The sequence below is a fragment of the Cupressus sempervirens genome, chromosome 10 (assembly GCF_028749045.1).
Source record: "Cupressus sempervirens isolate cs-2001-9-10 chromosome 10, ASM2874904v1, whole genome shotgun sequence".
NCBI lineage: Eukaryota > Viridiplantae > Streptophyta > Pinopsida > Cupressales > Cupressaceae > Cupressus > Cupressus sempervirens.
In genome coordinates this window covers 845,661,220-845,674,511 of record NC_143127.1, presented here as the reverse complement: position 1 = coordinate 845,674,511, position 13,292 = coordinate 845,661,220, and the positions used below count along the sequence as shown (strand labels likewise).

At 36.6% G+C, this 13,292-nt stretch overlaps 1 protein-coding gene and 1 pseudogene across 1 annotated transcript; both read right to left on the bottom strand.

The window, feature by feature from the left end:
* Window positions 1-900: 900 nt before the first annotated feature.
* Window positions 901-1,746, bottom strand: LOC149536637 (G-type lectin S-receptor-like serine/threonine-protein kinase At2g19130). Its single transcript, XM_089806321.1, has one exon. It carries the CDS (start codon window positions 1,744-1,746, stop codon window positions 901-903), a length of 846 nt encoding a protein of 281 aa, XP_089662447.1.
* A 4,649-nt stretch (window positions 1,747-6,395) lies between these two features.
* On the bottom strand, window positions 6,396-9,251 carry LOC149536636 (G-type lectin S-receptor-like serine/threonine-protein kinase At2g19130 pseudogene; annotated as a pseudogene).
* Between the last annotated feature and the right edge of the window lie 4,041 nt (window positions 9,252-13,292).

The window sequence follows — 13,292 nt, the reverse complement described above, 5'->3', positions numbered from 1 at the left end:
GACAGCTACAAGGCTAGACATCATGTATAGTGTTAGTTTGATCTCAAGGTTCATGGAGTCACCACAAAATTCTCACTGGCAAGTTGGAATAGGGATATTGAGATTTATTGAAGAAACAATGGGATATGGAATTCTATATTCCAAAGCTAACAATTTTGGTTTGATTGGTTATACTGACAGTGATTTTGCAGATAGCATTGATGATAGGAAGAGCACTTCTAGATATATCTTTCACCTTGGATTAGGAGCTGTGTCATGGGCATCAAAGAAGCAACCTATAGTGACTATTTCGTCAGCTGAAGCATAATATGTAGCTGCCACTTCCATAGCATGTCAAGTAGTATGGATGTGTCGAATTTTGTTTGATCTTCACCATCATCAAGAGAAACCAACACCAACTCTTTGTAATAACAAATCAACAATAGCATTATCTAAAAATATTGTATTTCATAAGAGGAGCAAACATATTGATATACGGTATAACTTCATCGGAGAATTAGTCAACAATGGAGAAATCTATCTTGAGTTCTACAAATCTAAAGATCAATTGGTAAATATTTTCACTAAAGCATTGCCAAAGAATAAATTTGAATATCTGCAGGAGAAATTGGGTATTTCTGATGTAAAAATTGTTAATGACAGAAATTAAAGGGGAGTGTTGGAAGAATTAATTTCTATCAACGGCCCCTGCCAGCAGCCTTGGGGTTGGTTGACCATCCACCGCCCAGAGTAAATATCAAACAATGAGCCATTCTAACAGCAATATAAGCCGCCCATATTTAATTCTATATTATAGCACGTTTAATATGTTTGGTTGTATTCCAAAGAGTTCTTAGACCTCTATAAATAGAGGCTTAATGTAATGTATTTCAGCACGACAGTAAGGCAATAAAATCAGTTTTATCTCTCTTTGCCTTCACATGTACCATCAGCCTTCTTGAAGAAAGTTTTAAATTCGCCGTTCTCATCTAACCGGACCCGCGCTGTCAGGAAATGTCTTAACGAGTTTACTTTAATAATAAAATAGAATCTTGAAGGGTGAATCCTCAGGCAGGATAAATGGTATCTGTCACGATGCGTACGAGACACATAACTGCCCTCCGGAATATTGCTAAAATAACTCCCAATCCACTCTCCACTGGACCAGTATGGAACACTGTTGTTATACGTGATCACAAACTGCGTCTTTCCTGGAGACGGATCTAGTTCTATGGAGAAGAGCCCACTTGCAAGATCATCAGAGCTCTTCCAGGAGGTTAGCTTCATGCGGGGCCAAAATTTCATGCCAGGCAACCCTGTATCTCCCAGATGAGCGTAACTCTCCCAAACAATCTCTGACTCATTTTGGATGATAAAATTGCCAGATTCGGTCATCACTGCTCGCATTCCTTTCAGAACAATATTAGGTGACCAAACTGATAGGCCATTTCTATCAAACAATCCGAGATGGCCGTCTCTCGAAAAGTTCAGAATGCTGAGCTCGCTTTTTACAGGATTATCTCTGTTGGCCACCCAAAGTACGATCTTGGGAGACATTTGCGCGTACCAGATGCCAACATACCACCTCTTCGTTCCTTTTGGACTGAAAAATCCCAATTCAAAAGTGTCGTTCTTTGATATTATGGTCTGATCTCCACCGAGTGAATCACCCGGCAGAAGCGTATCCCCACCATCTATTGCAAATAAGCTGCGATTATTCAGTGCAATAATCAGAGAGCTTGCCAGAACGAAATACTTCAACGCCATTACGAAAACAACAACTAATTCATTCAAAGAGCGAGCTCTATATATATATATATAGGCAATAAGCTTTTCTTTGACTGTCCATCCTATTATGAGTTCATACTATTTTATGCAGAGTTGACGTCAAAGTAGCATGCAGTCTCTAATTCATAAAACAAAATAAGACAAATAATAGGAAACTGAGATATAGTTAAATTGATTTTAAAAGTGGTTTATTCCCATGAATTAATCTTTGGAATTAACATAGAAAACGAAAAGGCTACGGAATGGAGGAACATGTCATAAATAATTCCGGGAATCGTGAGGAGTTATTTGATAAATATCAATAATGAAATTTGAATCCACGTCATCATTCCAAATATTCTTCTCTGGAAAAATACCAGTGCCGTAAATCGTTCCTAATATTATAATATTATTGCTAATATAATCTGGAAATTATCATTATGATTATAATATGTGTGTTTAAATTCCCATTTGAACCCACCGCCTTTGACTCTATAACTTCGCCGAAAGCCCTGCGGGCATCTTTCTAGTTCGTCATGTGTGGAGTGTGGACCAGGAAAGGCCACCAACAAAGCACCATAATTCATGAAAAGCAGTGGAAAAATCTAGTAAATTACGTCTCTAAGTTTTGCAGTACACTGCTCATAATTCTTGAAGCATATTCAATGTGCGGTGCACGTACGTCTCGACTGCAACACGGCATGAAGTAGGTCGTGTTGTGATTTAAAACAGAAAGTAGGTCCCGTTGTGATTTAAAACACAGAAAGGGTTTGAGAGAGCCCAGTTCATCTAATGTCCAATTTTCTCTGATATGGACTGATAGCCATTCATATGTTTGCCATTAGCGAACACGTATGGCTATAAATAATTCGAGTCTTCGGTGCGTGGTTTGACCCAAGAAAACATGGATATCAGGCTCGTGTGAAGTGAACTGTCGCGTTGGACTTTATAAAAGGTCCTGTGTTCGATAAGAACGAAAATTAATTAAAGGCTCTTGCAATTTTCTCTAATGTCATATGATAGCGATGATAAGGTTGCCACACAGACTTTGAAGGTAATCGAAGTCTATATATCAATCAGCCTTTGCGATAGATTTTACACTTGAAAATTAAGTGAATAATAGTGTATTATGCAAGAAAGTTGAAATTACAAATTAGTATTTAATTGAGTTGAATATTTTGATATAACTAATGAAAGTACTTTTTACAAAAGTATTTTTCTTTTCTAATTATTACTTTTTACAAAAGTATTTTCCTTTCCTAATTATGACAAATAATTTGTTAAGGTAGATTAAATTTTTTAAATAATTAAGACTTTATTACTACTTTTTTAATATTAATAAATATATTATCAATGAGAAGGGTTATAATGGGAAAAAGGAAGAACATCCTCATGAGAACGGTGTTGACTATCCTAGTTCTGATTTGAAAAGGGGGAAATCTAGCCCTACCAATACCATTATCCCAAATTCTAAAGCTTAAAATGTTGTTGAGGGGTCTGATGGTAGGAAGGAGATTATTGCACATTCTAGTCATGGTGCTCCTAGTAGAATGGTTGAGTCCACTCTTCAGTTTTTAAAAAACACCAATCTAAAGGTTGATAACTCTTTGATGATGAGCACTTGGATATATAACGATATTCATAGTCTAAAGGATAAGGTTGGTCATTTACAAAGCTGGCTAGATAGAGAAGTTCATGTGAACATGGAGATGGAAAATAATTTTGGGAAGGTTCTTGAGAAGTTCAAGATGCATGAAGAGAATCTAAAGGATATCCTTAGAGGAAGTGAGGAGAAGATGAACGGGGTCATTCAGTAGCTCATGGATTTTTTTGCTTGTACAGAGAATAGAGATAATGTAGGCTATGTGAATCTAGAGAAGGAAAACGAAGTTATGTATCCCAGTGAGCAGAGTAGCACAAGTATGAGAAAGAAAACTCAAGGTATTGCTTCTCAAGCTATTGTCCCAAAGTGCTTCTCTCTCTCTCTCTCTCTCTCTCTCTCTCTCTCTCCCTCCCTCCCTCCCTCCCTCCCTCCCTATAGCCCTCCTTCTCTATCGCTCTTTATATATCACTTCCTATCTCTATCTTGATCTTTCTATCTCTCTACCATCTCTATGTAACTCTTCTCTCTCTTTATCACTCTTTTCTTCTCTTCATATCCCCCTCTTTCATATCCATTCATATTCCTATGTAAAAAACATATGCATTCATTGTACAAGTCACTGTTACATCATAATATACTAAGAGTGATAGTAGGCATAATATATCAAATCACATGCAACTTATGTTTTGTCTAATGTATTCAAATCAAACATCCAATGTGCATATAATACAAAGAAAAATAAAAAGGAAGATGATTATGTAAAAAATAAAATAAATGGCATCATAATAATTACTTCATTCAAACTTTACTTTTATGTCTTTTAGAAGTGGGTAATTACAACATAATTCGCTTGTGATTACTTTATTTTAAAGAATATAAATAATAATCATGAAAATTATTTAGGCTTCAAGAAACAATATCATATAGTTGTATTTTCCTTTTGATCCATGTAAATAAATAAAGTGTAAATTCATAGCCCTTCCAAATTTGAATAAATTATCATGACATTTACAAATTAAATTTGATCATTTATATTGGAACAAGTAATAAAAATATATATCTATATAGCTATATGACATTTCAAATGTACATTTTATTTTTAAAAAATTATTATTATAAGTACAATATATAATATATAAAATGATATAACAAATACTATATAAATATGATGTATAACATTATTATTATATGTAATTTAATTTACGCTATTATAAAAATAATATCATTTTTTCAAATTATATGTTATAGTACATTTATATTTATATTTAATAAATTTCTTTTATACCAAAACTACCATTCATTTTAGACTCCATTGAGAGCCTAAAACAAGGTACATGCAGGCATTTTCCAATTTAAGAACAAGATTGGATTTAAGAACAAGATTGAATTTAAGTCCCACAAATGCGTAAAAATTATACAACAAAAGGAAAGAATTCAATCCTACAAATGGGTAAAAAATATACAACAAGAGGAAAGAATTGACAAAGATCACCTGTTCATATGAATGAAAGCCTCGTAGGAAAAACACGGTGAATCTAAAAAAATTCCTACATAAAATTATCATAATTCATCAATCTAGTTAAACAGGGAATGCGATGCCTCCAAGTGCCCAACTCCAAAAACAACAAGTTTTAGTATGGTGGTGGTAATAGAGGTAGTAGAAGGAGTTGTGCAATCTAAAGATGGAGGAAAGGGTAGGGGCTTTTGAAGAAGGTGCAATTACAAGGGAGGAAGATGATGGTGTGGGTGTCTTCACTAGGGTTTGAGCTAATGACGTAGAGGGTATTGCCACTGGTGATTTTGCAAGTGATCTTGTTGGAGCTTAGGCAAAAGAATGCCCCATCATCTCAATATCAAAACAATAGCTATCACTGAAATGAATTTTCCCATACTGTCTTCTTCTCTATTCCTAAAATAATTGTAAGCCTTGAATCTTTTATTTTTCCTTTTGTGAAGAAATAAAGCTAAATCAAGAAGTAGAGGAGTTATTTGGAAATAGGATTGGGTATATATAGAGGGGACAGGCTAATCTCAAGACAAAATGCACTAAAGACAAAACAAAGTCAAACCAGTTTTTTTCTAGATTCATTAAAAATGGAATGATTTTTGTCTTATATAGAGAGTGCATAGCTAAAGATGATGCATGATCGGGTGTTGTATACCATCCTTTCTAACCTATAATTAACTGTCTCCATACATAGCTAAAGATTATTATTATCAAAGTTGAGTATTTAGAAAAGGTAAGGAAGATCGAAAACATAAGTGACGATTCCAAGTTCTCCAGTCAATTCATTAAAAGGATGATGAACAAAATGAAAACATTTTAACGGTTGTGATACTTTTAATGGTCGTCCATGCTTCCAAGAAGTTTTGCACCATTGATTGAAATTTTTAGCCTAATCTTTTTTATACTAAAAATGCCTATGACATAATTACTTCCATCAAGTTCCATACATTAATGCCACAAATCCAAACCCTCAAGATCTTCAACTCATCGATCACTCGTAACTTTTGAATCCATGACTTCGCCCAAGGCATCTTTTTGACCATGAAAAGCCACCAACAAAGCATCGTAATTCAACATCAGCAATAGCCGTACTTTGATCTAAAGACAATCCTACAAACCTAAATTATAGCGTCTAACTATAATCTATTGAGAATCAGAACCAAAAAACATAGGGCATGAGAGGGCGGGAGCCAGTCCCTAGAACATCGAAGAATTTGCATTAGCTAACTTCTAAATTAGATATAAACATAAGATTTTTATCTGATAAGTCACAACTCAGAAAAATGAGAGAACAATGAAATCCATTTACATTAAATCAATGAGACTTCCTCAACCTCTTCTCTTTGCTATTCAAATTTGAAAATCAAAAAGGTTACGTGAAAAAAGTTGACCTCCATAAAAGAATTAAATTAATAAATAAATAAAAATTTGAAAACTTCTTTACATTCATATGCTAAAAGGTAAAGCTCTATTTAAAATATAGTAATCAGAAAAATTAGCGAAATCTCATGCATGAGATGTTACCAGAGTTACCAGATGTTAGAGAATAAACTTAAACAGATGTTACCATAATTTTGAAAAACAGTGGAAAAAACTAGTGAATTATGCCTCTAAGTTTTTGAATATACTGCTACCAATTATTGAAGCATATTCTATGTGGGTGCACAAAACAACTGCAACACGGCAGGCAGTAGGTAGTGCTGTAATTTAAAACACCAAAGATTCGACAGACCCCACTTCATCTAATGTGGAATTTTCTCTGATATGGACTGATAACTATTGATATGTTTGCCACGAAGATTTTAAAAACACGTATGACTATAAATAATTCAAGCCTTCGGTGCGTGGCTTGGCCAAAAAATACATGGATACCGATGCCAATGAAGTGAATGATAGCAATTGATACATTTGCCTCTCAGACTTTGAAGGTATTCTAAGTCTATCAGGCAGACTTTGCGATGTTCTTCAAATGAAAACTTATGTTTTTCCATTTTATCCTTGAAGATAAAATCAATATTTTGAGTTGAATATTTTGATATAACAGCACCTATAAAGACCTCGGAATTTGTGGCGCAGGAACATCCATCGTTGCCTCCAACATCTTCACCACTTGACCCATGCTCGGCCTCCTATCTTCGTCGTCTTGAATGCACAGCCCCCCAACCATAGCGGCTCTTCTCACCTCTTCAACATTCGCGGAACTTGCTATCCTTGCATCTACCACGCCTATTGTGTTTCCCTCCTGAATTTGTGATGAAGCCCAGCTGGGAAAGTACAGCCTGCTTCTCTCCTCCACTGTTAAATCCAGATTTCTTCGACCTGATATAATTTCTATCAGCATCATGCCAAAACTGTATACATCCACCTTCGGAGTGATAGGAAGGCCTGAAAGCCACTCAGGAGCCAAGTATCCAGGAGTTCCTCTTGTTGTCGTCAATACACGGCTGAAATCTCTGCCCACAAGCTTTGCCAACCCAAAATCGGCTATCTTCGGGTTGAAGTCGCCATCCAGGAGAATATTTTCAGGCTTAATATCGCAGTGAATGATCTGATCCCTGCACTCCTCATGGAGATAAACTAATCCTCGTGCAGTGCCCAGTGCGATCTGAAATCGGGTCTTCCAATCCAACACCGCCACTGCTTTTTCCCCTTCATTAAAGAGGGGGGAATTAAGAGAGCCATTGGGAATGTAGGCATACACCAGTAGCCTTTGACTGCCTTCTACACAGAATCCATAGAGCCTTACCAAGTTAACATGCTGTATAATGCCGATGGTGTTTATTTCTGCACGGAATTGCTTTTCTCCACCCGCTGAACCCTCTAATCTCTTAACCGCCACAAGCGTGCTGCCTGGCAGAGTTCCCCTGAAGACGGAACCGAATGCTCCGTTCCCCAGCTTATGCTTGAAATTCTCAGTTGCAATGCTCAGCTCTTTGTAAGTGAACGTTTTGAGCATGATTGGGATGTCCTCTTCTACACTTTTCTTCTGTAGTGTTCCCCGTTTCCAAAGAATAAATATGACCAAGAAGAGAACTGCTGAGAAAGCCGCGGCCGAAGGAAGCAAAATAAAAACTAGAGGAGAAGCTTTTCTTCTTCTGTTTGATGTCGAAATCGTTAAATCCGAAGCAGCCAGCCTGATGAAGATGGATTGACTGTCTGATGAAACATCCATTTTGAATAAATCGCCAAACCAGAGTCTACAGACCGGTCGTAGACCAGAAACTAGAAAAGCAAAGGCTGTACAGGAGCAATTATAGAGACAAGCAGTCCTGCAAGCATCCATGGTAGGCTTGTTGTTGTATGAGACAGCTCGTTCTTCGGGCATGGATCGGTTCTTGGCTTCAAAGAAGCCGTCGGTGGTTCCTGCTGTGGGAGAGCATTGCATGGGTTTTCGCCGAATACACCCAGTTGACCACCAACCTTGAGAATCATTCTTTGGCCTGAAACCCTCAATACAAGTGCACACATCATTGGGGTTACAGAGTCCATAGGCTCCGCAGATATCATACTCACTGCATTGACCTCCGTATGTCTGCCTTACCAGACTCCATGTTCCGTCATCCATCCCAAAGTAAGCTTTCAATTCGCCATTCTCTTCTAGCCGGACCAGCCCTGTCTTGATATGTCCCCACGGGATTATTCTGGTACGAAAGTAATACCTTGAAGGAGAAACCCTCACACACGAATATTTATAGTTGTCAAGATACAGCTTCCCCTCTGGAATCTTGGTAAAATAACTTCCCATCCACTGGCCGCTTGAATAATATCGAACACTGCTGTTATAGTTCAACACCAACTCCGTCTTTCCTTGAGTCATCTCCGTTCCCATGGAGAAGAGCCCAGTTGCAGGATCAGAAGAAGTCTTCCAAGAAGTCAGCTTCATGCCCCTCCAGAATTTCATGCCAGGCAACCATGTATCTCCCGGATGACCGAAACTCTCCCAAACAATCTCTGAATTGTTTTGGCCATCACCCAGCATGATGAAATTACCAGAATACGTTATCATTGCCCGTGATCCTTTCGGATCATTATCAGTCGACCAAACTGACCGGCCATTTCTATCAAGCAGTCGGAGACGACCATCACTTGAAAAGGTCAGAACGCCGGGCAATTCTTTGACAGGATTGTCTCTGTTAGCCACCCAAACTACAATCTTGGGAGACATTTGTGCGGACCAGATGCCAACATACCAATTATTCGTTCCATTCGGACAGAAAAATCCCAATTCGAACGTACCATTTTTTGATATTATGGTCTGATTTCCATTGAGCGAATTACCCAAGAGAAGCGAATGCACACCATTTTGTGCTGTTGAAATGCAATTAATCAGTGCAATGAACACTGTGATTGCTAGGACCAAATTTTTGGTCGCCATTTCCGTGGCCATAATAGCTGTATTTCTTGAATTTCTATAGAAAATAAATAGCGATATCCGAGTCTTTAAAATTTGGGAAGATTCCAGGAAATCCGCATTTCGAACTGCTTCAAGTCAATGCTAGCCTTGTTCTTCACGCCATCTCCACATGGTTCAACCATAATTTAAATGAAGACAACACTGGAGGCTGATACATCCCACACAGAGTCAATTGTCAGACAGAAAATAAAATTGCTTGTGCCGACCAACTTCTTGACAAAGAAGTGAGGGTTTCAAATTGACTGTAATAATTTTAAATATCAGCATCCTTAGAAATTTGGACAAAAGCATTTTATTTTCCAATCTTTTTTACTCTCATTTTTTTTTAATATGCATTGCTTTCTTGAACTATTTCTTTTTATTTATCTGAATCAGGTTCTTTGTCGTTCTACTTTTGATTTCTGTGAATCATTTTCTCTCTCTTTTTATTTTTTATATTTCTATGTTAGAAAATACTCTATTCTATAGTTTTCGCTGGTTTGAACTTTAGGAATAGTATATATTATTGTCCTATGTATTTGTAAAACACTTATCAATTAGATTTGAATTTGCATATGCAAAATCCATAAAAGAAGGATTGTATTGTGTAAGAACTTACCTAAATGAAATCCCATCTTGGTGTTTCTAGATCCATTATTTAATTATGATTAATTAAAAGAAGGGTTAATTTAAGTAAGATAGAATTTAAATAATAATAGAAATGCCATATTGAAATCGTTAAGTCTATAACTTGTAATCCTACTGATAACAAATTGGTCTGATCTGTTCTTACATGACATAGAGTAATCCAAATATTTTTACATTATCCTCTTAGGGATATCGGCGTCTATCCTTAGGATTAGTTTGGATTTAGCTAAATTCATTTTGTGTTAAGTTTATTTTAAACTTATTGTTTCTTGGAAAAGTCACCGACTTCTAGGATTAGTTAAAGAATGTTTTGGAAGGGACATGTCCCTTGAAAGGAAATGTCCCTAGGTCTCTCTATTAATAATGGGTATGGCTGAACTCTAAGAACACACAAATACAAAATAGTCTACTCCTTAGTCAATACTACCCATATACGATTTGCAAAAGAAAAGACAGTTTTCATAATTATATTTTTTTAATTCAATTCAAGACAATACTTTGAAGTTATTCACAACAAGACTCAAGGAAAGGAAGAAGGTCAAATCTAATCTCTGATTCAGTAATAGAATTTGTAGAAACTTTACAATAATTATTATAACTTAAAAATAGAAATGGTGGTGATGTAATTTACTCTTTAGACAAGTTCTTCAATTGTTCATGCAACAACATTATCACAAAACATAGCTATAATGACCCCATCTTTTAGCCTTCACGTTCTCCACAATTTAAGTGGAGCATAAGAGGAAATTAAATCAATTTCTTATAAAGTCATTAAATAAATTAAAATTAAAAATTAAAAGGTGACTTTATATTTAATTAATTAAATTAATTATTGTATTACAAGGGAGAAACTTCTAGAGTGTGTATTAATTATTGGAAAGGTTGAAGCCTCTAGTAATTTAATTTTCTAGAAGCATAATTAATTATTGTATTACAAGGGAGAAGATTCTAGAGAGTGCATTAATTATTGGAAGGGAGAAGCTTCTAGCACTTGCAATTAATTAATGTTTTAGTTCCTTCTAGAAGGGTGAAGGAAAAGGATAAATAGGGGTGAGAGTCTCATTATTGATCATGGGATTTTTGTGAATGGCATTTGATAAGAGCTTGGATGTGTGAGTCACATATCTTTCTTGGCAATAGAGGACGTTCATCCTCTCTTGTAACATTCTAGATGTCATTCCCTTGGGGTTTGGCCTTTGGAATACATTGCTTTGTACTTGATTTTATCATTTTGAGAACTAATATTATTTCAGCAGTGGTTCAATCTTCAATTTGCATAAATTTCTTCTTGCTCGTGTTGTGTGGATTGAAACCTATGCAAAGAAATTTAAATTACTTTCAGCAATTGGTTTAGTTCTTGGGCATTTTCAAGGTGTCCATTACAATGGTATCGTAGCTATAAATCCTGCCATCCTATAGAGATCTTCAATGTCTATGTTTGAGCATGCGACAAGGGATTTATAATGTCCGCAATACCAGAGCAAGACAAGGTAGGAGTTCAGACTTGTAGAATGAACATGGTAGTTTATCCATGTAGAGGGACATACAATCTAGTCATACAAACATAGAGAAGATATTATTTGAACAAGATAGCAGTATGGGTGAGTAAGATGATAGGAATACCAGTCCAAATTAGGAAAATGTAATGTTTAAGTTATTGGATACATTAGAGGAGGGGTAGCATATGTAACAAGAGAAGAATAGGCGAATGGATATGATGGTGTAGCTTATGGTTGGACATATGGGCATCAATATTAATTCAAGTGATGACAACAATGGAAACAACAATAATAGAGGCAATGATAATGGAGGCTGAGGCAACATTAATGGTAATAATGGATATGAAAAAAATGGGAATAAGGCTGATAACTTTAGACATGTTGCACACCCAACTCGAGCAATAAGCTTGAGACCTCTTCTATCCACCTTTCCACCTAGAGATCCAGTTCAACCAGTTAATGAACCATAGATTACAAAGTTATAGGATCAGTTTAGAAGGGATTGAGAGGCTAGTGGACCAGAGTTTTAGGTAGACATTTCTCTTAGGGATTACTTGAACTTGAGGATGAGACACATGCCCAGATCAAGAGGAAGAAGTCAAAACTTTGAGATGAGAAATAAATTTGGGAAACTTTCTTTACCTTATTATGATGCTTTAGGGAAGATGACCACATGAGCTTGGGTGTAGAAGATGGATACATACTTGCAGTTGAATCCTATGCCTAAAGAGGAGGCTATAAAGTATGTGGCTAGTCACTTGGATGGACCAACACATGAGTGGTGGCACCATGGCATGGTAACCTTGGGACATCATTAGATCACATCTTACGAGGAGTTCACTGAGAAGCTCATAGAGAGATTTGATACCAGGGATCCTGAATGAAAATTTAAGGAGTTGGCACAACTCAAGTAGTGGAGATCAGTTGAGACATATATTAGTGAGTTTCAGAAGTTAGTTGTGTTGGTTATAGATATTTTAGAGAGGAGGTTAGTAGTGTTGTTTATGGATGGACTCTCAGAACCCTTGCAAGGTTGGGTCAAGGGACATGACCCAACTATGTTGTAGGAGGCCACTAAAAAGGCTCATGACTTAGCACCTTCTTCATTTAGGAGCAGCTTTTAGCACAAGGATTCTTATATGAAAAAGGACAATGAGAAGGATGCAAAAACTATTCACAAGGACACTCAACCAAAAAGAGTTAAGTTGGATAATGATACCTTGAATGATTTAAGAAAGAAGAAGTTATGTTTTCATTGCAGAGAGCCTTGGGATTTATCTCATAAGTGTCCTCTCAAGGCTAAGGCAAATCAAGTGGAGTATTTTTCAGCTGAGGAGTCATAGTCAGAGAGGGAGGATCAACACTTTGACTTAGATGAGGATAGTACTACAAAGAAGAGCAACATTCCTAAGGCTGAGAAGTCATTAGCATGATTAACAAGAGCTCAAAATGCAATCACATTTAAGGTTAGGGGTACTATCCAAGGGCAGAAAGTGATCTCACTCATTGCCACTGGGGCTACACATAATTTTATAGATGCACAATTGGTAGCCAAAAGAGGTCTACAAACTAAGGAGCACGTCAAGTTTAGAGTCATGGTAGCTAATGGTGACAAACTATTATGTACTTAGAAGATATCTAATCTTCACATCAAGTTTGGAGATGGCTATGATTTGGAGGATGGTTCTATGTGGTAGACATGGGAGACTATGATGTCATCTTGGGCATGGCATGGATGGCCTCGCTAGTAGAGTTCACACTTAACCTAGCAAAATTGGAGATGAGGTTTCAGCATGAGGGAAGAACTATTGTACTTAGAGGACTTTCAGATGGGAGTTGTAGAGTAGTTTCCTTGAGGAGAATGCGGAGACTTTTTCAGCATAATAACATAGAGTG

Coding starts and splice junctions, on each gene's coding strand:
- LOC149536637 (XM_089806321.1), bottom strand. CDS start 1,746: ATGGCGTTGAAGTATTTCGTTCTGGCAAGCTCTCTGATTATTGCACTG.